The following is a 23,748-nucleotide window of genomic DNA, read 5'->3' on the forward strand; positions in this document are numbered from 1 at the left end:
ACAGCTGAAATGAGATTTTAAATTATTTTAGTAAATTATGGGGGGACTTACACATCAGACTAAACACTTGACTATCTGGGTTTTAAATAGTCTGTAGTTTGGTAAAAGATTTGGTAACTAAACAATGCTCAAATAAGGCTGAGTGAATAATCCCCTCTCTTCATTTTATAAATTAATGTGGTAAAGTCAAAATGCTGGATATATCACTGTTTCCATAGCAACAGAAAGTTATAAGCATAAGATTAAATTTACTGCATGATCATGGGGAGTCTCTCAGGTACCTCTTACGATAACACTAGTAGATTCTATAACAAACTAAAACCAGAAAAATACTGACTAAGTCACTTTTTTGTATAAATGTATCACTTCTAGAAGTTTAACCCAGTGTGAAATTTCTTCTTGAAACTACTGAACACAGTATTAAAAAACAAAACCCCTTTTCTGGAACATCATGCACCAACCTTCAGAGCAAAAGCACGTTTCCAGGGCCTTTATATATACAGATAGTGAATATTCAAAACATGCATAAATTAACTACAACAATACTCATGGGATCTTCTATAACAAACATGCAACACTAAAGATGTAACAAGGGGTTTCTCTGTAGTTTTCAGCTAGATTGTAAGAAGCTGTGTCAAAGATTACTTAATGCAAAAAAAAAAAGTGCCATCTAAATATTAGAGACACAGGGTGGGTGAGGTAATAACTTTTATTGGACCGATTTCTGTTGGTGAAAGAGACAAGCTTCTGACCTTACACAGAGCTCTTCTTTCCCATGCCTGAAGAAGAGCTCTGTGTAAGCTCGAAAGCTTGTCTCTCTCACCAACAGAAGTTGATTCAGAAAAAGATATTACCTCACCGATCTTTTCCCTCTATTAACTTGGGATCAACAACACTGCATATCTAAATAATCAGGGTTTATTTTGACAGTACGTACAGACCTGTACTCATAGCTCAATTTATTTTTAAATGTTCCATGTGGATACTAATGATGATATTGGGAAATACAGAGTTGTCAGTTTTATAGCTCTGAAGATTTACTGCACATTTAGTAAACCTATTTCAGTTGCATTTTTCTGTAAAGGGAATAGAAGGATAATGCTTCTATTAAAGTGATCAAGTACACACAAAGAAATGGATTAGGAAGATGTATGAAAATGCTTTTAGACGAATCCCATTTTCATGTGTAAGTCGCCTCTCTGGTGTATATAACGGTCTCATAATATCTTTGGTAATTCTGGAAGTACAGTGCTGGTAATAGTGGTCGTGCACACTGATGTTTAGAAGGAAAATATATATATATAAAAATAAAAAAATTGCTTTGTAATAGGTCTGGCAACCGACTGCTAGGATGCTGCTTTGTAGAAACTCACAGCTTTTTATGTTTAGCATGTTCTTAAATAGAGAACAGTTCATTAGAGCTTTTAATTAAATGTATAACTTTCAGAGTTATTTTGCTGTATTCTTTAAATAAATATTCTGTTACAGTGAACAAGAACAAAAGCACTCCCCCCTTGCTCCCCCATGGGACAGCATGCCTTCATGCTTCAAGACATTAATATTTCAACAGTCACATTGGATAAAATTGAACATTGGATGAAACCTAATTATTTTTCTCATTCCTGTGATGTGATCTTATCCAGGTTCATTTTCTTATATTTATATTCTAGTGAATTTCATTATAAATCATTCACAGTTACCTGACAAACCTCTCTTCCTTTAGAAATAGCATTAGTAAAATTCAAAAGACCAAAATGCAAATGCTTTGTCTTGCCTGCCTTGTTTTTCTATATTGTATGATTTTTTTTCTCCCCAAAGTGCTTCTGTATCTTGGGGAAAAATATGAAATCATATGTTCCTTTGCTCTTTCTATAGTCTGTTAATTCTGATAATCTGCCATGGTTCCTTTCTCATCCCTTTCATCTGCTTTGTACAGATGTCCTCCTCTGATGCTGTTCTGCCTTTGGCACCTTCTCCTTCTCTGCAAGCTGCTGCCGAGAAGAGCAAATTGGAGGTATCTCTTTTCTAGTGTAATTTTTTGTCAGCCTACATATTATAATACAGTGCACAGATTTGTACATTTGATTTTATCCATAATGTAGAGTAGCTTTCCTGAGATTTAGCAGAGTGTTTAATTGTCTTTGTTAAAAGGAACTCAGACATTTTAAAACAAGCCACAGGCTTTTCTACACCCTGTTTCCCTGATCACATACGTAAAAAGAGCTAGTACCTCTAGCTGTATGATTTTTCCTCTCTCTATATAATTATTTTGATTATTATTAGCATGTTCAAACTCTTACTGTTGTCCTACAAAGCCATGTAAAGATACCTTCACACCACTAGCAAAGAGGCATGAGTTTATCCCTTTTCCTTAAAGCATTACTTTGATTAGGCAACAAGCCTCTGCCCTCTAGTAAAAGAAGATTTCTAAGATTGCTTTAGAAATCTCCCCTGAAAGGGCACTGCTATTCCAGCCAAGCCATCTAGCAGGTCTGCCTTTTAAAACTAATTTCAAGGGAATTAAAAGCCCATAAATACAGACCCATTTGGTGGAATTTTCACTAATTTAAATTGTCATTCTTTTGAATTTTCTTCCAGTTGTGGACAGTGTATAGATATTGAAAAAAATCATAACCTCCTAAAACATTGTTCAACATTTAGAACACTTACATCTGATGAAGTGAGCTGTAGCTCACGAAAGCTCATGCTCAAATAAATTGGTTAGTCTCTAAGGTGCCACAAGTACTCCTTTTCTTTTTGCGAATACAGACTAACACGGCTGTTACTCTGAAACCTGTCATTTAGAACACTGACACTGTACACAAATATAGGTGGTATATAAGGCATCCTCACTAATGCATGGGACTGTTGTGGTAGAACCTGTATTCCTCTTTGAGTAGTGTCCTTATGGGTGCTTCCCCCCCTCCCCCCTTCCGAACTGGGTTTCAGGAAGTGTTTCTGTTGCAAAGCATCTATCCCAGTGACTAACGGACATTCTTAGTGCGTTTGCTGTCTGGGAGAGAACCACATCCCACACAAGTGTGGTTTATGCCAGCAATTGAAACCCAGATCCAGAAAGGAGAGAGAACTGGGACTCAAGCTTCTCCTAATGGAAGCACTCCTCCAACCGCCCTCAGAGTCACTCCAAGACTCTGGGTGGTGGGAATTCTCACTGCAACCCTCTACATCTAAGGGAGGTGAGCTGAAGAAGTCATCCATGAGCCAGTCTCACAAGGCTTCTAAGAAAAGGGCTGTGAATCCCCACAGCAAGCCGTGACCGAGCTGAAAACGTTCTCCAGTTCACTTGGAATCATCGGTACCGATGGCACCAAAGCTGTCTAAATCAGGTACCCAGAGCTCACGTTACCGCCCTGATAGAATATTATGGGCTGCCTAAGGACCCAGTGGGCACAAGCAAAGACTCATCGGTATTGAGTGCGAGAAAAAGAGAATCCACACTGGGGAAGGCTCCTTTGGTGCAGGCATTGACAGTTGTTCCATCTTGGCACGCCAGGCACTGGTGGACTGCACAGTAAGTACACATTGCCAACTCCTTTGTTGCAGATGTCTCAGCTCTGCCAACTGCTACCAGAACAGATGACTGTGGCATTGCCGGACTTCTGGTACGTGACAGATCTTTCGGTGTCTGATGCATTCGACTCACCTCTACCTGGTAATGAATCCACTCAGAGATCCAGACTTGTCAGTGACATCATGCCATGCCCCCCCCATTTTTGAGTGATGAGTCACAATGAGCAAGACGACAGTCTCCTGTCACTCTTCTCATTCACGCTATGGTACCCATTTCCCAAATGGGCCTCAGCTGTACCGCCCCTCTGGCACCCAGCCTCCTTGGTAGGGGCAGCCTTCTGGGTCCTTCCCACGCTCTCAGTGGCCTTACTGGGACCCTTGGCAAGCCCATAAACACTGTGCCTCCCATGGTTCTGGCTCGGCCTATTCAGGCCTGATGAGACACCCTCCTTCGGCTGCTGCATTGAGGGTCGTTCGAGCCCCCTGAACACTGAGAGGAGGGAGATTACCCTCCAGACCAACTTCTCATCTTCATCAACAGATAAGAAAGTGATGCCCCCCTTCCATTGTTGGCAGACGCCTTTAAGCTTTTCCAGGAGCTAGCTCAAAGAGTGGCAGATGCATTAAAACTATCATTACAGGAGGTGACAGAGGCACACCATAAACTACTGGACATTCTATGCATCTCTACTTTGTTCCGAGTAGCCCTCCCTATTAACCAAACTCATATGGCAGACCCTGGCATCAGTACCACCAACATGCGAACAGGCTGATTAAAAAAAAAAAAAAATTACGTACCAGCAAAAGAGACAGATTTTTTTTTTCTTATTCCACCTGCCCCCTAATTCAATGATTATGGATGCAGAAAACTCAAGAGGCTGTCAGCATCACCTGAAATCCACCCCCTATGACTGGGACTAGCAGCCGAGAAAAATATACTTATTAGCCACTCTACAGTTCCATATCGCAAACGATCAAGTCCTAATGGCAAAATATGATTACATCAGCTACTTAAAACTCAATTCCTTTATTGAGCAGCTCCCAGAATCTCACAAGGACCAATTCAAAGCTATCATTAACTAAGGCCAACTAGTGGCAAAGATGTCACTCCAGTCTGCATTCGACGCAGCTGACAATGGCATGTTCCATCATCGCTGCCATCATGATGAGACGAGTCTCTTGGCTGTATTTATCCAGTTTCTCCAAAGAGGTGCAAACAACTATGGAGGACCTTCCCTTTGAAGGCAGAAAATTCTTTATGGAAAAGGCGTACTTTTTCCTCCTCACTTTAAAAGACTTCAGGGTTACTCTTCAGTCTCTCAGAATCTACACAACTGGGCAGAAGAGAGAGTATAGTTCTCAGCCTTCGTTCAGGCTCTGGTTGTCACAATATTCATCCCGACACTCTTCAGAACCCCAAAGAAAAGTTCAGGTTCTCCCAATGGAAACCTTCAGGTCCTTATCCTACTTCTTCACAGCCATCCACCTCAAAACGACAATTTCAAAGGGTTGGTCCAGGTGCCATGAGACCATTCTCTTCAATACCATCCAATGTTAGTATCCATAGGGATGAGAGGGGATTTCTGTCTCACCCCATTCCGCTGCACCTGGGAACAGGTAACCTCTGACAAATGGGTACTGGATATTATTTGAGATGAATACTCCATCCATTTCACCCCCTTCCCCCACCCCAGTGTCCTTCCCCATTCCACTTCAGGGACCCTTCTTATGAGACCCTAGTCTATCTCTTCTTGTAATATCTCCTCACCGTAGGAACCATAGAACCAGTGCTCCCTACATCTAAGAGGCAAAGGCTTTTACTCTCACTGCTTCCCGATACCCAAGAAAAAGGGACGTTGGAGATCCATACTAGACCTCAGAGGGCTCAACAAATTTAAGGCGCAGAAGTTCAAGATGGTCACTTTGGGAATGATTATTCCAGTGTTAGAAAGAGGAGACTGGTTTTCAGCCCTTGACCTTCAAGATGATTGCTTCCACATTTCGATCATACCATGTCACAGAAGATGCCTCAGATTCATACTAGGCCAGGACCACTACCAATACAGAGTACTCCCTTTTGGCCTCTCATTGGCCCCCAGAGTATTCTCCAAGGTCATCTCTATGATTGCGGCCCAGCTATGCTCTCTGGGCATTATGATCTACCCTTACCTGGATGATTGTCTCATCAGGGCACATTGCTTCTTCGAAGGCCCAGCGAGTTACCCATACCACTCTGGATTTGTTCAGGAATCTGGGCCTACAAATAAACACACACAAATCAACAATTAATACTGGTACAGTAACTAGAATTCATAGGAGCCAACCTTGACTCCGTATGAGCAAGAGCACTCCTCCCAAAACACAGATTCCTCAGTCTCTCCATGCTTATGGAGACCATGCAATCCAGCCCTCAAATATTGGCCATACACTCCCTTCAGCTCCTGGGGCACATGGCCGTAGGCACATAGGTGATAGTTCATGCCAAACTTTGCATGAGATGCCTCCAATCATCATGGGTCAGTTTGGTTTATAGGCTGAACAAAGGCAACACAGACAAACTGCTGTCGTTGCCCACCACAATCAAACACATCTCTCATACAATAGGGCGCATATCTTAATAATCTTACAGTGCAGGGCAAATGGGCTCCATCTGAGATGTGCCTTCACATCAATCTATCAGAATTCAGAGCGGTCAGGAATTCATGTGCTCATTTCCTTCCACTGATCAGAGGTGTACACACACAGGTCATGATGGACAATATAGTGTGCAAGTATTACATTTATCCATGGAGGTGCCGGATTGACCTCCCTTTGTGCGGAAGCACTAATGCTATGGAACTGGTGCATTTCCCACAATGTTGCAGTATCAGCGGCCTGCCTACCAGGAGTACGCAACACGACAGCAGACAGTCTCAGCAGCAAATTCCCACACTATCACGAATGGGAGATAGACTCAGTGATGCTCCACTACATATTCTGACAATGGGGGACACTGATGAGAGGCTTGTTTGCAACTTACCAGAACAAGAAACGTCTACAGTACTGCTCCACAGCGGGCATTGGGGGACACTCCTCCTCCTCCTCCTCCTCCCCCCCCCCCCATGGGACAAGGACCTTCTTTATGCCTTCCCCCATTTCCTCTGTTGCTGAAAGTCCTGCTGAAAATAAAGAGAGAAAGCAAACATCATACTAATCGCTCCCACCTGGCCCAGAGAGACATAGTACCCTTAACTGTCTCAACTGGTGCTGTGTCCACAGGAGACTCTTGCAACCACTCCTTATGTCCTCTTGCAGAATGAGAGATGCACTCTTCATCCCAGCCTGCGGATACTATGGCTCAAAGCCTGGCCCCTTCATGGTTCCAACACATAGAGACGACATGCTCTGAAGAGGTATCAGAAGTATTATTACATAGCAGGAAAGTGGTTATCCATTGTACTTACTGACAGAAGTGGACCAGATTTCAGATCTGGTGCAAGTCCAAAAAAGTCACCCTGGATACGGCCACTCTACCCTGTAGTCCTAGACTATTTGCTGAATCTCAAGAAATCGGGACTCTGTTAGCTTGCTAAAAGTACAGTTAGCTGCGATAGCGACCTTCCACCAGCAGGTAGAAGGGTACTCAGTTTTTCTCCACCTAACTATGGAAGAGGTTTTTTCAAAGGCGTAGCGAACCTCTTTACCCAACCTAGGCTTCTAACCCCACAATGGGATCTCAATCTAGTATTAAAAGGACTGATTAGACAGTCCTTTGAACCCATGGTTACTTGTTCTTCAACTCCCCTTTCCATGAAGATGGTATTCGTGATCACAGTTACCTCGGCAGGAAGGATGGGGAGACAGCTGCCCTGATGGCGCATCCTCTCTTCACAGTTTTCTTCCCTGGCAAATTTCAGAGTGGTAGCCGTGTTAGTCTGTATCAGCAGAAAGAACAAAGAGTACTTGTGGCACCTTAGAGACTAACAAATTTATTTGAGCATAAGCTTTCGTGAGCTACAGCTCACTTCATCGGATGCATTTAGTGGAAAATACAGTGGGGAGATTTATATACACAGAGAACATGAAACAATGGGTGTTATCATACACACTGTAAGGAGAGTAATCACTTAAGATGAGCTAATACCAGCAGGAGAACGGGGGGCAGGAGGAAAGAAAACCTTTTGTAGTGATAATAAAGGTGGGCCAATTCCAGCAGTTGACAACATCTGAGGAACAGGGTGGGGGGAGGGAATAAACAAGGGGAAATAGTTTTACTTTGTATAATGACCCATCCACTCCCAGTCTTTATTCAAGCCTAAGTTAATTGTATCCAGTTTGCAAATTCCAATTCAGCAGTCTCTCGGAGTCTGTTTTTTGAAGTCTTTTTGTTGAATTGCCACTTTAGGTCTGTAATGGAGTGACCAGAGAGATTGAAGTGTTCTCCGACTGTTTTATGAATGTTATAATTCTTGACATATGATTTGTCCATTTATTCTTTTACGTAGAGACTGTCCAGTTTGCCCAATATACATGGCAGAGGGGCATTGCTGGCATATGATGGCATATATCACATTGGTAGATGTGCAGGTGAACGAGCCTCTGATAGTGTGGCTGATGTGATTAGGCCCTATGATGGTGTCCCCTGAATAGATATGTGGACACAGTTGGCAATGGGTTTTGTTGCAAGGATAGGTTCCTGGGTTAGTGGTTCTGTTGTGTGGTATGTGGTTGCTGGTGAGTATTTGCTTCAGGTTGGGGGGCTGTCTGTAAGCAAGGACTGGCCTGTCTCCCAAGATCAGTGAGAGTGATCCTTGATGATGCGTTGGGGAGGTTTTAGTTGGGGGCTGAAGGTGACGGCTAGTGGCGTTCTGTTATTTTGTTTGTTAGGCCTGTCCTGTAGTAGGTGACTTCTGGGTACTCTTCTGGCTCTGTCAGTCTGTTTCTTCACTTCAGCAGGTGGGTTTGGTAGTTGTAAGAATGCTTGATAGAGATCTTGTAGGTGTTTGTCTCTGTCTGAGGAGTTGGAGCAAATGCGGTTGTATCGTAGAGCTTGGCTGTAGACAATGGATTGTGTGGTGTGATCTGGGTGAAAGCTGGAGGCGTGTAGGTAGGAATAGCGGTCAGTAGGTTTCTGGTATAGGGTGGTGTTTATGTGGCCATTGCTTATTATCACCGTAGTGTCCAGGAAGTGGATCTCTTGTGTGGACTGGTCCAGGCTGAGGTTGATGGTGGGATGGAAATTGTTGAAACCATGGTGGAATTCCTCAAGGGCTTCTTTTCCATGGGTCCAGATGATGAAGATGTCATCAATATAGCGCAAATAGAGTAGGGGCATTAGGGGACGAGAGCTGAGGAAGCGTTGTTCTAAGTCAGCCATAAAAATGTTGGCATACTGTGGGGCCATGCGGGTACCCATAGCAGTGCCGCTGGTTTCAAGGTATACATTGTCCCCAAATGTGAAATAGTTGAGGGTGAGGACAAAGTCAGAAAGTTCAGCCACCAGGTTTGCTGTGACATTATCAGGGATACGGTTCCTGATGGCTTGTAGTCCATCTTTGTGTGGAATATTGGTGTAGAGGGCTTCTACATCCATAGTGGCCAGGATGGTGTTTTCAGAAAGACCACTGATGGATTGTAGTTTCATAGAATCATAGAATATCAGGGTTGGAAGGGACCTCAGGAGGTCATCTAGTCCAACCTCCTGCTCAAAGCAGGACCAATCCCCAATTAAATCATCCCAGCCAGGGCTTTGTCAAGCCTGACATTAAAAACTTCTAAGGAAGGAGATTGTACCACCTCCCTAGGTAACGCATACCAGTGTTTCACCACCCTCCTAGTGAAAAAGTTTTTCCTAATATCCAACCTAAACCTCCCCCTCTGCAACTTGAGACCATTACTCCTTGTCCTGTCATGTTCTACCACTGAGACTAGTCTAGAACCATCCTCTTTGGAACCACCTCTCAGGTAGTTGAAAGCAGCTATCAAATCCCCCCTCATTCTTCTCTTCTGCAGACTAAACAATCCCAGTTCCCTCAGCCTCTCCTCATAAGTCATGTGCTCCAGACCCCTAATCATTTTTGTTGCCCTCTGCTGGACTCTCTCCAATTTTTCCACATCGTTCTTGTAGTGTGGGGCCCAAAACTGGACACAGTACTCCAGATGAGGCCTCACCAATGTCGAATAGAGGGGAACGATCACGTCCCTTGATCTGCTGGCTATGCCCCTACTTATACATCCCAAAATGCCATTGGCCTTCTTGGCAACAAGGGCACACTGCTGACTCATATCCAGCTTCTCGTCCACTGTCACCCCTAGGTCCTTTTCCGCAGAACTGCTGCCTAGCCATTTGGTCCCTAGTCTGTAGCAGTGCATTGGATTCTTCCGTCCTAAGTGCAGGACCCTGCACTTATCCTTGTTGAACCTCATCAGATTTCTTTTGGCCTAATCCTCCAATTTGTCTAGGTCCCTCTGTATCCTGTCCTTGCCCTCCAGCGTATCTACCACTCCTCCTAGTTTAGTATCATCTGCAAATTTGCTGAGAGTGCAATCCACACCATCCTCCAGATCATTTATGAAGATATTGAACAAAACCGGCCCCAGGACCGACCCTTGGGGCACTCCACTTGATACCGGCTGCCAACTAGACATGGAGCCATTGATCACTACCCGTTGAGCCCGACAATCTAGCCAACTTTCTATCCACCTTATAGTGCATTCATCCAGCCCATACTTCTTTAACTTGCTGACAAGAATACTGTGGGAGACCGTGTCAAAAGCTTTGCTAAAGTCAAGAAACAATACATCCACTGCTTTCCCTTCATCCACAGAACCAGTAATCTCATCATAGAAGGTGATTAGATTAGTCAGGCGTGACCTTCCCTTGATGAATCCATGCTGACTGTTCCTGATCACTTTCCTCTCGTGTAAGTGCTTCAGGATAGATTCCTTGAGGACCTGCTCCATGATTTTTTTCTCAGGAAGTCAGTCGTGTCTCGAAGATAGCTGGGAGTGCTGGTAGCATAGCGCCTGTGCAGGGAGTCTACATAGCCAGACAATCCTGCTGTCAGGGTGCCAATGCCTGAGATGATGGGGCGTTGAGGATTTCCAGGTTTATGGATCTTGGGTAGCAGAGTACCCCAGGTCGGGGTTCCAGGGGTGTGTCTGTGTGGATTTGTTCTTGTGCTTTTTCAGGGAGTTTCTTGAGCAAATGGTGTAGTTTCTTTTGGTAACCCTCAGTGGGATCAGAGGGTAACCTTCTTGTCGACTGTTTGAAATGGGCCATCCAGATAATCACTGCAAAAGTTTTTTCTTCTCCTGCTAATAGCCCACCTTAATTGATTAGTCTTGTTAAGAGTTAGTATGGCAACCCCCATTTTGTGTGTGTGTGTGTGATCTTCCTACTATATCTTCCACTGCATGCATCTGATGAAGTGGGCTTTAGCCCATGAAAGCTTATGCTCAGATAAATTTGTTAGTCTCTAAGGTGCCACAAGTCCTCCTCATTTTTTCCCTGACAAAGTCATGTTTAGACCACTTCTGAAGTTCACCCCCAAAGTGACTTCCACATTTCACATGAATGAACTCATTCACCTTCCAACCTTTTTTCCAAAGTCTCACCAGGATAATAGGGAAGTCATCCTCCATACGCTTGACATAAGGAGAGCTTTGGCCTTTTATTTGGACAGGACAAGAGTTTTCAGAAAATCTCCATTGCAGACAGGTCTAAAGGCACAGCGATTTCAGCTCAAATACTCTCTAAATGGGTCTCAAATGGAATAAACTCTAATCAGATTCACGATTTAGCACCCCCGTCTGCAATCCTCAGACATTTCATGAGCTCAGTTTCCTCATCTGTCACCTTCTACAGGGGCATCCCTATGTTCAAAATCTGCAAAACCACTACCTTGGCATCTGCACATACATTTGCGGAACACTGTGCCATCTGGGGAGACTCTGCTGCAGATGCCAGGTTCGGCGCCACAGTACTATCATCCAACACAGACTCTATTCCAAAGCTCTGCCTCCAGTGTAGGATACTGCTTGGGAGTCACCTATGGTGGAGCACCCATAGGGACACTACTCGAAGAAGAAGAGGAAGTTACTCACCTAGTGCAGTAATGATGGTTCTTGGAGATGGGTGTCCTTGTTGGTGCTCAACAACCCACCCTCCTCCCCTCTATTTCAGAGTTCTCCTCATACTCTCTGCAGTAGAGAAGGAACTGAGGGGCGTTTGCCCACAATGCTGTTAGTCTCACGAGCAGGCCGAACAGATGCTGCTACCAAAATTCTCCAATCAGCAGTGCCGGGACGTCGACACACCTACAGTTGAGCACCCTTAGGGACACATCTTGAAGATCCATTGTTACTGCACAAGAAGAGTAACTTCTTTATACAGTGATAAATTTAATACATAATGTCCTGGCTTTCAAACTTGGTTAACCAACTTTTGAAATTTTACATTTGGAATTTTTGGCTTTACTTCAGACTTTAGGATGTAAGAAAGTAATCACATGACCTAACATCCAGTTCTTATAAATTCCTCTATAATAGTTAGTCATAGTCAGATTTTCTAAGTGGTAAATGTAATTATTTTATAGGTAAGCCATATCTTATTCTAAGCATTTTCTGTGTCTTTGTTTAACTTTTACCTGGCTTTTCTTTGTATCTAACACTTAATATGCAGGGGCCAACTACATTTACCTAGTGAATTTAATTTCAGTACATCTTGTACACATCTTTTAACTGTAGCAGGAATAACATCAACCTCTGTAGTTAAACTTCCGTAACTATTCCAATTCTAACTATGTTTTCAAAGGGCTTATAACTTTCTGAAATGTTCACTCTGATGTTTTCTGTACTGTTGCCCGTTGGGGAATTTTTAGAGCAAAATTTGCAGAGCAGTAGTTCAGTCATTTTTGAACCCAAGGAAGTGGGGAAGAGAAATTTCACTTTCATATTATATTTTGTTTTTTTGACCAGTTCTACAAATAAAATGGCTGAGAGCTGAGGTTAAGAATGAAAATAGCATTAACTGGGAAGTGCTTTTGCTTGTTCTGTTTTGATCTGACTGAGTTAGGAAACAATGAACCAGCATATTTAACTTTTAAAGTGTGCAGGTGTGAGAGGATTTTCATGGCTGACTTAAGTGCACAGTGAAAATCTAGTGGATGCTGGGAATCATTAGGAACATATGGGGTTGGGAGAGAGATCCTTCATGCTTTGCAAAGTGCAGAGAAGGAAGTGCCCTTCTGATGCACCCTGAAAGCTCTGCATCTCTTAAGTTGTGAAGAAGATTGGTACTTTTCTATAAACCGTATCAAATCTATTCAACAGGGCCTGATCGTGACATTGAAGTAGCTGTATTATTAAATATACATGTATTATTGTAACCCATTTGAGTTTCAAAGTCCTAGAGAATAAAGCTCCATCATTGTGATTTTTTACTTTTAAAAACAGTGAGAAATTTCCATACCAAAAACTATTGTAATGGAACATAAAGGTTGTATAATTAAATATTCAAAACACAGGTAATGCCAAAGTAGGGTTGGATGGAAAACCTGAACTCTACCCCCTTCTGCATATGCATTACAGTAGTCTTTAACTACATGATCATATACTATTTCACAAATACAGTATCAAGTAGAATATTTCCTACAGCCTTGCATTCATGTATGTAGGATCTTAGTTCTATCTACTGCTCTGTGTCCTAGACACTAAATGAAAGACTACTTTATATTAAAAGTTCAGACTAAATCATACTACTTTGAATATATGTCAGCGTGGATCCCACTGTAGGTGTGCATTGTAGAAGTTTTGTGTGATTGGATTCTTTTGAATAGCAGTGTCCTGTGCCACAGTGTTCTACTGTGCAAGGTCACAAAGGGCGGAGCAGCTGTGACCCTCCCTCAGTGCTGTCTTACCAAGACAGAATCTAATGTGTGTCTGACCTTTTACATTTTAAAGTGTCAGACTCATTCCTTTTTACCAATTTGGTGAAAATTTTTGTCTTTACTTTTCTTCTTCCTTTAATTGAATGTTCTAATTAAAAAAAAAGAAAAGAAAAAATACACCCTACTATATAGCAGGGAGAGGCACTTTGTGCCAACTGTCATGCCTCATGTCAGTTTCAAAACTGTCAGTGTTCAAACCCTGTTCCTTCTGTGACAGACTCATCCACCTCATTTACAGACCCAGCCATTGCCCCTTCTGCCTGGGGAAAGAGCCAAATCCCAGACAAGTGCTTAAGTGCGTGGTGTACCAGTTGTTTTTCTTTCAGGACCAGGACAACAAGTCCAGGGGTGCTTGGCTCATGTTTCATCTGCTTGAGTAATGAACATGGTTTACTTGAGCCCTCAAGGAAATAACCCCAAAGTGGAGCCAAAAGAGTTTGCATTGGTCAGTGATCCCTCATGCAGGCTCTCAACCCTGGGATAAGTCAGTAGAAAGAAGGATAAGAGGACGACACCATCAAAGCTGGCACCTAGAGCATTCACACCAGGGGTCCCAGCACCAGCAACTTAGCAATAGATGTGATACAAAAGGTAATGCTGATACAAAAGGTAATGCTGAGAGGCAAAGCGGGTAGAGCAGAAACATAGCTCCAAATATCCCATGGGATCATCCTTCCGGGAGGACATGACCTCTTGCCCCCAAAATAGGGGCAGTACACAGTAAAGTAGTCCTGCTTCCAACTCCATCATTGGTGCTGGTGACTGAACCGATCATGGGCCTTAGATATGCCCTCATCCCCTGCACCAAAGTGATGACTAGCATCCGAACCAGTGCATAATCCATATTGCTGCCCAGTACCGCTGTTTGAAGAGGTCTGTTTTTTTCCACTGTTGACAGCAGACTCCTCCTTTCTGGCATGCAGTACGTATGCCTCTTCTCTACTCTTGAGTCCCTCCAAGGGTGTAATAGAAGGCTATCACTTAGGGCTCTGCCCCAGATAAGGCATGAGTGGCACTGGGTCGATGAACCTCAGTCAGACCAATACCCATATGGCTTGCCATCTTGGCTGTATTGGCTTTACTGGGGACCGTCACTGCATGTGTCCTAGAGCATATCCCCCTCCGATGCATCAAGGAAGTGGAAGCGATCCTGGTCTCTGGTAGCACTGTTAGTCAGGGCACTAACACCAGTGCCTGACGTTGATCCCAATAGTTGGAGGTAATAGAGGGACAACAGGAACACCTGTCTCAACTGAAAGAGTTGTCTTCGTTACCTGATGAGGCAGTGACACTAGCTCCTACTCGAGCATGGCATTCCAGGAACTCCAGTCCTGCATTGCAGAATCCCTGGACATTGAAATCACAGTAATACAGGAGATGTCCTACATGCTTTTTGATATACTAAGTTCTGCAACACCCATCAGAATTATTCTTTCCATCAGTGATGAAATATTTGAGCTGGCAAATGCCTGATACTTTTTCTCCCACATCTGAACATCTGAAAAGAAGATACCAAATGCCCCTGAAGGGCTTTGAACTTTTCTACACCTTCTCAAAATTGGAGTCCCTGTTGATATCAGTAATGCAGGAGAAATCTACATTTTCAAAGAGTACACTGAAGGTCATGGACCCTAAAAAATTAGAAACTTCTGGGCAAAAAGCATACTGCTCTGCCTCACTGCAATTCTGGCAAACTACCAGGTTATGGTCACAAAATACAACTTTCTCATGTGGGGAAAGGGTCACTGCTTTCCTGTCAATAGTTAATTGTAGTCTAAGATCCCACAGGAGGACAGGGAGTGTAACAATGTTGGCACCTGTCTCTCGCGAGCACCCACTTTCACTGGCTGACTGTGTCTGCAACCTGTTTTTTTCTCACTGGGTTGGCACCCACCTTTCACAAGCGCCCTCCTCTGGCCAATGGATCTCTCAGCAGGTCTTCAGCGACTCAGTCCTCTGGCTGAGCTCCCTACACTGTCCCTGTAGCCCTCCCCAGACTCAGGCCCTGTTGGTCAGACTGAGGACCGATCTTAGTACCCTAGTTGACCAGCTCACATGTGAAGGTTCCTGCTCTGGGGTGGAGCAGCACTCCCAGGGCTTCCTCCTTGGAGGTTCTTCACCTGCCTTTTAGTCCTTTGACCCCAGCTCTCCAGCTGGGTCAGTCTAGATAAGCCACCTTCCGCAAGGTAACACTTCCAGGGAAAAGTACTGCCTGTGGGCCTGTCTTCAGTGAGTCCTGGCAGCCAGCCAGAAGTTATTCCCTCGCTTCTCTTGCCAGCAACTACCTGCCTTAACCCTGCAGCTAGCCAGGAGAACCCCTTGCTTTCCCAGGCCCTGCTAGCAGACTAATCTATCCAGGCCATTTCAGATCCTGCAGCCAGCCAGGTGCATCTCTTTTATAGGGCCCTCATTGGTTGCTTCCTCTATAGCCTCTCTGCTTGGTTGCTTCCTCGCAACCACTCTAGCCCTCTTGGAGGGACTTCTCTACTGCTCCTTTCCTGGGATAGGTGTTGAAGGACCCTGAGGCCTCTACCAGGGGGTCTTTGAGTGTTAGGCCACATGTTAGTGTGTACACATACATGATGATGCTTGCTTGACTTCACCTCTAGCCCCTATGTATCTGACTCAGGCCAATCCACTGTCCAGTGAAACACCAATTTGACGGGAAGGTGTTGGTTCCACTTTGAGGCCTCTCAGAACTGGAATGGTGGTTAAACCTAAAAATATATGAGGAGGATTACTGTGCTTAGCACCCTACTGAACAAGGACTTGAATCACAAATGCATCAGGAACAGTTGAAAAGCCATCTGGACCACTTACTGTTGCAAGGGACCTGGTCCTCAGTAGAAGTGGTAATTCCCATAAACCTGGAATTCAGAGGCATCAGACTAGCCTGCATGGCCTTCTTACCTAGCCTCTGAAATTCCACAGTGCAGGTCCTGGTTAACAATATGTCTGCTATGCACTACATTAACAAGCAAGGAGGCACCTACTTATCACTGCCCCTTATACCCTAGGTCGGGACCACAAATAGACATGTTGCACATGTGCTAGTCAACAGACACTGCTTGGAGAAAACTTCTGAACTCGGGTGTATGGCATGCATGCGAACCCACATGTGGAATACAGCTAGGGACCACGCATCTCGAAGATGCTCCAGTTACAGTAAATAACCTCCTCTTCAGACTGTGTCCTTGGTTATTTCGAGCTATAGCCTGCTCTTACAAAGGCTAGGCCATCACATCTGAGTATCCAAGTGGATAACAGAATGTCTTTTTTGCTGTTACCATCAGAGTGGTGTACTTCTCCCACCAAACATCAAGGCTTACTTCACCAGCCCTCAAGCAATGTCCTCTGCCTATGTCTGAAATGTGTTCGTTGCCAAGAACTGCAAAGTCGCAACACGTAATAATCTTTCATCAAGCATTATGTATTGGACTTGGCTGCCAAGCACATGCCAAGATCAGGAGAGCGGTAGTACTGATGCAGTTGATACTCCTCATCTCGCCATCCCAAAGGCATATTGCTTGCCAGTCACGAACAGTGTATCCACACACTCATAACTTGAAGGAGAAAGAATGGTTATCTATGCTACAGTAACTGTGTGGCTATTTGGGATGATGTGTAATCCCAAAACCCACCCTCCATTCCTGCTTTCAGTCATCAGCTATCTGGGACTGTGCATTGTGAGGGAGCTGAGGAAAGGTTACAGTTAATCTGGCTTTTATGTTTTCGCACAGGAACATGAGGAAGAACAGGAAATGTGCATTTAGGCACATGCACACCTACTTGTGGGATGAACACTGACTACAAGATCTTGAAGAACCAAAGTAACTGTAGAGTTAGTAATTCTTTACATAGCAATCTCCATGCTAAGGTATTGATCCTGCGAATACTAATACAACTTAAATTTAAGCACAGGAATAGTCTAATTGAAATCGCGGGGTCGTCTTTTTTGCTTATAGTTAAGTATATGCATATTTGTTTGTAGGAAATAGGGTCTAGGTATATAACATAGAATAAATTTTGCTGACTTACTGTGTATATTTGTGGTTAGGTTATCTTCATCTTTGCTGCCTTGGCCGTTGACTTACACATAAGGAAGGCTGTGCAGTTGAAAAGAAACAGTATGGTTCATGGTGGATGACAAAATTAAAAATGCATATGTTAGAGAAGGCAATCCACATTGTAATCTCTGGCAACGACAGTGGATGAAATTACATTAAATGTTGTACATATAAACATTTTTAAAAATACAAGAAACTCTATGCCTAACTAAGACTGTAAAAATTGACAAACTAATAAACTTCAAAAAATGACTTTTAAATGTAGCTTTGGATAATAACCTGTCCTACCAATTTTTATAGTTTTTTAACCATTTTAATATTTTTAAAAACATGTAACACAGCAAGAGAGAAGAGGAAAGACTCTCAAGCAGCAAGGGAAGTAGTACACTTGACTGCAGACAAAGTTCTGTCAAATACATAAATGAAACAAATTAGAAATTTTCCTCTGGCTTTCTGTTTATAGTAATATCACTGCATGTATTGCTTACTACAACGGGCCAAAAACGTTATTTGGTGGTGATTAAATTAGCAGTGTCTCTTTAAAGATAGTATTGTAATGCAAATAAAGAACTGGGAAGAGATAAGGACCCATATAAATAACTTGGGCATTTCCTGTCTGGGGGGGGTCTTCACATTCAAAATTACCATCTTATAAACAACTTTTGGTATGAAATATATTTAGTGTGTGAACACACACAGGGTACAATTTAATGAGTATGTGCTGTGCAGGGAAACATGACTATATTTCAAAAAAAGGGTAAAACTACAGCAATGATAGTGCTTGTTTAAATTTGTATTATACGTCGACCTGTTAATGGAAACTTAGGTTTAATTTTTATCATTTAAATAAAACCCTTCCCAATATTTATGGGAAGGAAACAAGTATAAATGCTCTCCTTCCTCAATTTTCTAATGCTTATAAAGAAATGAGTTAAAAATGGAGCAAGAGGACCATCTTGGCCGCCTAGTGTACAGGCAGTGAACAGTTCCATCGCTAGAATCTAATTTGGGCACTAAATTTGATCTATTGCTACTTCACTTGGCCAGGTGTGGATGGAAACTATACAGGCAACACGCTCCTCCAGTGGTGTATTGAACTGATTTCAAAGGAGATAATATATACTCTTTAAATTCTGTCACGCGGCTTCAAAATATATATATTTTGAATCTGGCTTAGTGATTTAGCTGCCAGGGCATTCACACTTACCTTTAATAATAATCATACCTTGGAGCTTACTATGTATGTCCTTTTGTGCAGCATGTTCAACTCAGATCAACTCAAATTTTCTTCATACGGTCATCAGAGTAGTTCTCTTGTGCTGGAAATGGCCCAACTTGATTATCATACACATTGTAAGGAGAGTGATCACTTTAGATAAGCTATTACCAGCAGGAGAGTGGGGTGGGAGGAGGTATTGTTTCATGGTCTCTGTGTATATAATGTCTTCTGCAGTTTCCACAGTATGCATCCGATGAAGTGAGCTGTAGCTCACGAAAGCTTATGCTCAAAAACAATTGGTTAGTCTCTAAGGTGCCACAAGTACTCCTTCTCTTGAGCATGTATCAGATAATATGATGATGTTCATGTTTCAGACCAGGGGTCGGCAATCTTTCACAAGTGATGTGCCGAGTCTTCATTTATTCACTTTTATTTAAGGTTTTGCGTGCCAGTAATATATTTTAACATTTTTTAGGTCTCTCTGTAAGTCTATATATTATATAACTAAACTATTGTCGTATGTAAAGTAAACAAGGTTTTCAAAATGTTTAAGAAGCTTCATTTAAAATTAAATTAAAATGCTGATCTTATGCCACCAGCCTGCTCAGCGTTCTGCCAGCCTGGGCTTCCGTTCACCTAGGCCAGCAGCAGGCTGAGTGGGGCCTGTGGCCGGGACCTCGGCTGGCAAGGGGCCGGCAGCCAGAACCACAGACCGGTAGTGGGCTGAGCGAGGCCGGCGGCCGGAACCCCAGACCGGCAGTGAGCTGAGCGGCTCAGCCCACTGCTACTCAGCCCGCTGCCGGTTTGGGGTTCCGTCTGCCGGCTCCTACCAGCCAGGGTCCCTGCTGCTGGTCTGGGATCCCAGTCCTGCCCACATAGAGTGGGTACCTCCTTCTCCCTGGTTCTAGCCCATTCTCTTCCTCTCTCTCTGCACTGAGCATAGAGCTGGGGATGAAGGATCAGATTGGGGTGTAGGGTCTGGCCAGGAGCTAGAATGAGGAAGGGGACTCAGGGTTGGGGCAGGAGGTTTGGGTGTGGAGTACTTACCAGGGCATGGGATGTGTGGGGGGGCTGGGGATGTGTGGGGGGTGCTAGAGTCAGGGCTGGGGACATGGGGGGGGGTGCAGGGGTCAGGGCAGAGGACTGGGGGGTGTGGGCTAGGGTCCTGGAGGTACTCGCAGCCCAGAGCGGCTCACGGCAGGGTGCTGGAGGGGACATGCCCTGATTCCACCCACCATCCGCCCCCCTTCTCTACCTCCTCCCCTGAGCAGCGAGTGCACTCTGGCTCCGCTTCTCCCCCTCCCTTGCGAGGGCCATCAGCTGATGGGAGGAGGGGCAGGAACCCAGCACGCCGGTGGGGGAGGGGGGAACTTGCCTGCCCTGCAGCAGCCTGCAGGACCAAGCTTCTTCACCCTGCCCCCGTGGGAGGGGCGGGGCGGGCAGGATTTTTAATGGCACACTGCTGCCAGCCAGCCCCCCAGCCGCCAGCCCAGCTCAGCCCCAGCCAGCCTGGGTTCGGCAGCAGGCTGACCGGGGCTGGCGGCCAGGACCCAGCCGGCAGCAGCGTGCCATTGAACATTGGCTCGCGTGCCGTCTTTAGCATGCGTGCCATACGTTGCAAACCCCTGTTTTAGACAATATTTTGAAAAGTCTCACTCTGCTGTCTTTTTTTAAAAAAATCTTTAGCCTTGTCACAATTGCTTTAAATATGTTACTGTTCAAATTTCTGCCTCTGAAGAAACCACTGATAAATGCTCTGAAATTTTAGGAAATAGCTTTTCAAGTGAAGATCTTCTGTATGTCCTGCATATCTATTTATCCATGCAATTCTGTGCCCCTGAATCAGAATTAAAAGCATTTCCTTCCAAGACAAGGTTGAAAATCAGTTTACAGCAGGCTTAAAAAATATTTTCTGTTCAGGTTTTCAAATGAAAAGTCTGATGATATGAACTGGGGCTATATACAGTGAAATTAAATTTTCACAAGAAGACTGTACATTGATCCCATCTTCTTGTGTAATCTAATATTTTAATATCGGTGGCCAGGATCATTTACTTGTGATGCTGAATTCTGGTAAGTGGATGTGAAGATACTTGTTAAACTTCACTCAGAGTCTGGATAATTGACAGGTTATCCTGTGGGGAGGCTAATACAGAGCCCTACACCGACACAGTGGACCACGCTGGAGGATACTCTGCAGATTTAACTCCTCAAGCAAGAGGTCATGAGTTCTCTTTTCTCACTGTCCAGATAAAAATTTTTTATAATAAGTTTGAAAGCCATGTTGCATTTACAAAGCTGCAATGAGTACCAATCTGGGAACATCTATATTTTAAACTGTTGATTGTTACCCATTAGTGCACGTGCTGAGATTTAGACCAAATATCTAAATGTTATTTTTGGTTCTAGTAACTGTACCACAGTGACATCAGCTCTCAAAAGGTAAGGAGAATTAAGCTGGGTGTGAGTACTTACATGTTAGACATCCAAAAACATCTACAGTAGGTACTGCAAAGCCTACTCTTGGGGATTCAGCAGGTAGAGTTTTTCCCCTGACGCAGTACTTAACCAATATGTTACTATAGGCTGGCCTTCATCGGAAAGCTCCAGCAGTGTAACATACATCAGTATAGATCAATCAATTTATCTTAATTTCATTGTGTGTTTACAATGAGTTTATGCTGGTGCAACCACACAATCTTGTCTTTCAGCCGTGGGCCCACACCGTGCTGCCTTCATTTTAGTACATTGCTATCTGGGTAGGTCTACCAGGATTCGTGGCATCTCTCCCAGGCTTCCTGCATTCTGGGCGCTTCTTGAGATGGGTAAAGGCATAACTCCAAAAGGCCAGGAAAATTATAGGAAGAGAGATGAAACTCCCATACTTCCCCCTGCTGAATCCCAAAATGCACCTGGTGCCCATGCCATTTTCAAACTAATTTGTCAGCATGGAGGAAGCCCAGGAAATCAGATTCATATGTGGTGCTTTACATACTGTGCAGGACCTGCCCTTCAAAGAAGCTAATCGTTTTAACCAAAAGACAGGTGAGTCCTTGCACACTCAGAAGGACTGCAGGGCCATCCTCCACTCCCTGGAAAAATATACACTTTCCCCGAAGAGAGAAATTCCACAGGCAGTCATATAAAACTAGACCAGTGGCTCAACAATTTTACCACTAGCAGCCTTATGAGACTCCTCATAAGAGGCAAAGGGTTCAGAAGTTCATTTCCCTGCACTTTGTGTTAACATCACCATCCCAGTTCCAGCTATTGGCTAAACAATATTTTTGACAGGAGTTCAAGAGCTGCCACCATCTGCTGATTTCCCCCACATCCTTTGGGGGTTATTTGGCACCATTTTTCCACACCTGGAGTGCAGTAATTATAGGCCAATGGGTGTTAAACATCATAGATTCCAGCTGTGATCAAATTTGCCTCCATGACCCCTCCAAAGCCTCTCTTCTCCCTCTTTTTCAGGGTCTATTTTCAGGAGGAGATTCTCAAACAGGAAGTAGAACTCCTTCTACAGCAGCAAGGAGTAGACAGGGTATCTCTTCGTTACCAAGGAAAGGATTTTCCCATTCGGCCATGCTCCTGCCCTCAGGATCTTTACCAGGGTTGTCTTGGTAGTAGCCTTCTTATCAGTTGTCATGGCTTTGCTGTCCTCCTCCATCTCCTCTATCTTCAAGACATGTCAAGAAGCCTACAAGTCAGCTTTGTAAGTGCTTCAGCTCCTGTCTTCCCTAGTCTGTCCACACTCCACCACAGACTTCATTGGAGCATCCCTAAATTCAGTCACAGTGAGAGCTTATCTGCCAATGGACAGGTTCCAAGGGTTGAACAACTTTATAGATCAGGTCGTGAACAGTTCTTGAAGGTCGATCAGAATCTTCTGTCTTTCTCTCCTGAGATACATGGCATCATATGCTTATGTCACGCTGTTCAACAGACTCCATCTTCATTGCCTGCATGCTTGGCTTCAAACAATGTACTGACCAAACAGTCCATGAACGCCATAGTTCCCACCAAAGTAACATCATCTCCTCCACTATGGTGGAAAAATCCTCACATAGTATGCATGGGCATTCCCTTCTTTTCTTCACACTAGATGATTGGGGAGCCAATGTGGATAGCTGCATGGCGCAGGGTATTTGAATGTCCCGAGAGGCCTGGATGCACATCAACGTTCTGGAATTTCGGGCAGTCAGAGGTTTGCAAATCCTTTCTCCCATTCATCCAATGTCACTGTTCTCATATGATGTCTGACAATGTGGTGACTGTCTTTTACATCAACAGGCACACAGGAGCAAGCTGTATTCCCCTCTGTGCAGAAGCAGTCAATCTGTGAAATTGGTGCATCACCAATTGAATCACCGTATTGCCAGTTGACCTGGTAGGGAATCAGAATGTGCTGGTCAACCTCTGCAGCAGACATTTTATCGACCATGAGTGGGAGCTATACAACTCTGTGGTAAACGGTATCTTTGCTTTGTGGGGAACTCCTACGGGAACCGTTTGCCTCTCAAATGAACTGGAAGTGCAACATGCAGTATTCGAGAGGAGCCTGAGCTCACTTTCTCATGGCGATGCTCTCCTTCTTTTATGGTCAGATCATCTGAACTATGCCTACCTTCCCCTGCCACTCCTACCTTGGGTCTTACGGAAAATTCATCAGGATGAGGCACGAGTTGTGCCCATTGCCCTCAATTCGCCTAGACACTTTCGGTTCCCAAGTCTCGTACACATGTCATCTCAGTTGCGGATCAACATTCCGCCTTTTTCGAATCTCCTAACCCATTCATGCTCTGAAGCCATGCAAAACGTTCTTACTAATAGTCAAAAAGATTCTACTAGGAAATACACTTCCACTTGGCTAAGTAGTGTTTCCAGCTGGGCACAACAGTAATTCATATGCCCTATGACTATCCTCTTTCCACAAAACATCTGGTCTTTCCATCAACTCTTTGCTTCCAGGTGGACCTGTAATCCGTGTATACCCCCA

General features: G+C 44.1%; 1 protein-coding gene across 3 annotated transcripts in view; it reads left to right on the forward strand.

Annotated features, from left to right (window-relative positions):
- The window catches only part of SMAP1 (small ArfGAP 1), a 241,089-nt gene that overhangs the window by 79,417 nt on the left and 137,924 nt on the right, over positions 1-23,748 (forward strand). For 2 of the 3 annotated variants that reach the window (XM_077812683.1, XM_077812682.1), the window contains exon 5: positions 1,937-2,014. The exons of the other annotated variant lie outside the window; for it this stretch is intronic. In XM_077812683.1, coding sequence (XP_077668809.1) covers positions 1,937-2,014 — 78 coding nt within the window. The remainder of the gene's footprint in view (positions 1-1,936; positions 2,015-23,748) is intronic. 3 annotated transcript variants of the gene reach the window in all.

The sequence above is a fragment of the Eretmochelys imbricata genome, chromosome 3, assembly GCF_965152235.1.
Source record: "Eretmochelys imbricata isolate rEreImb1 chromosome 3, rEreImb1.hap1, whole genome shotgun sequence".
NCBI classification, from domain to species: domain Eukaryota; kingdom Metazoa; phylum Chordata; order Testudines; family Cheloniidae; genus Eretmochelys; species Eretmochelys imbricata.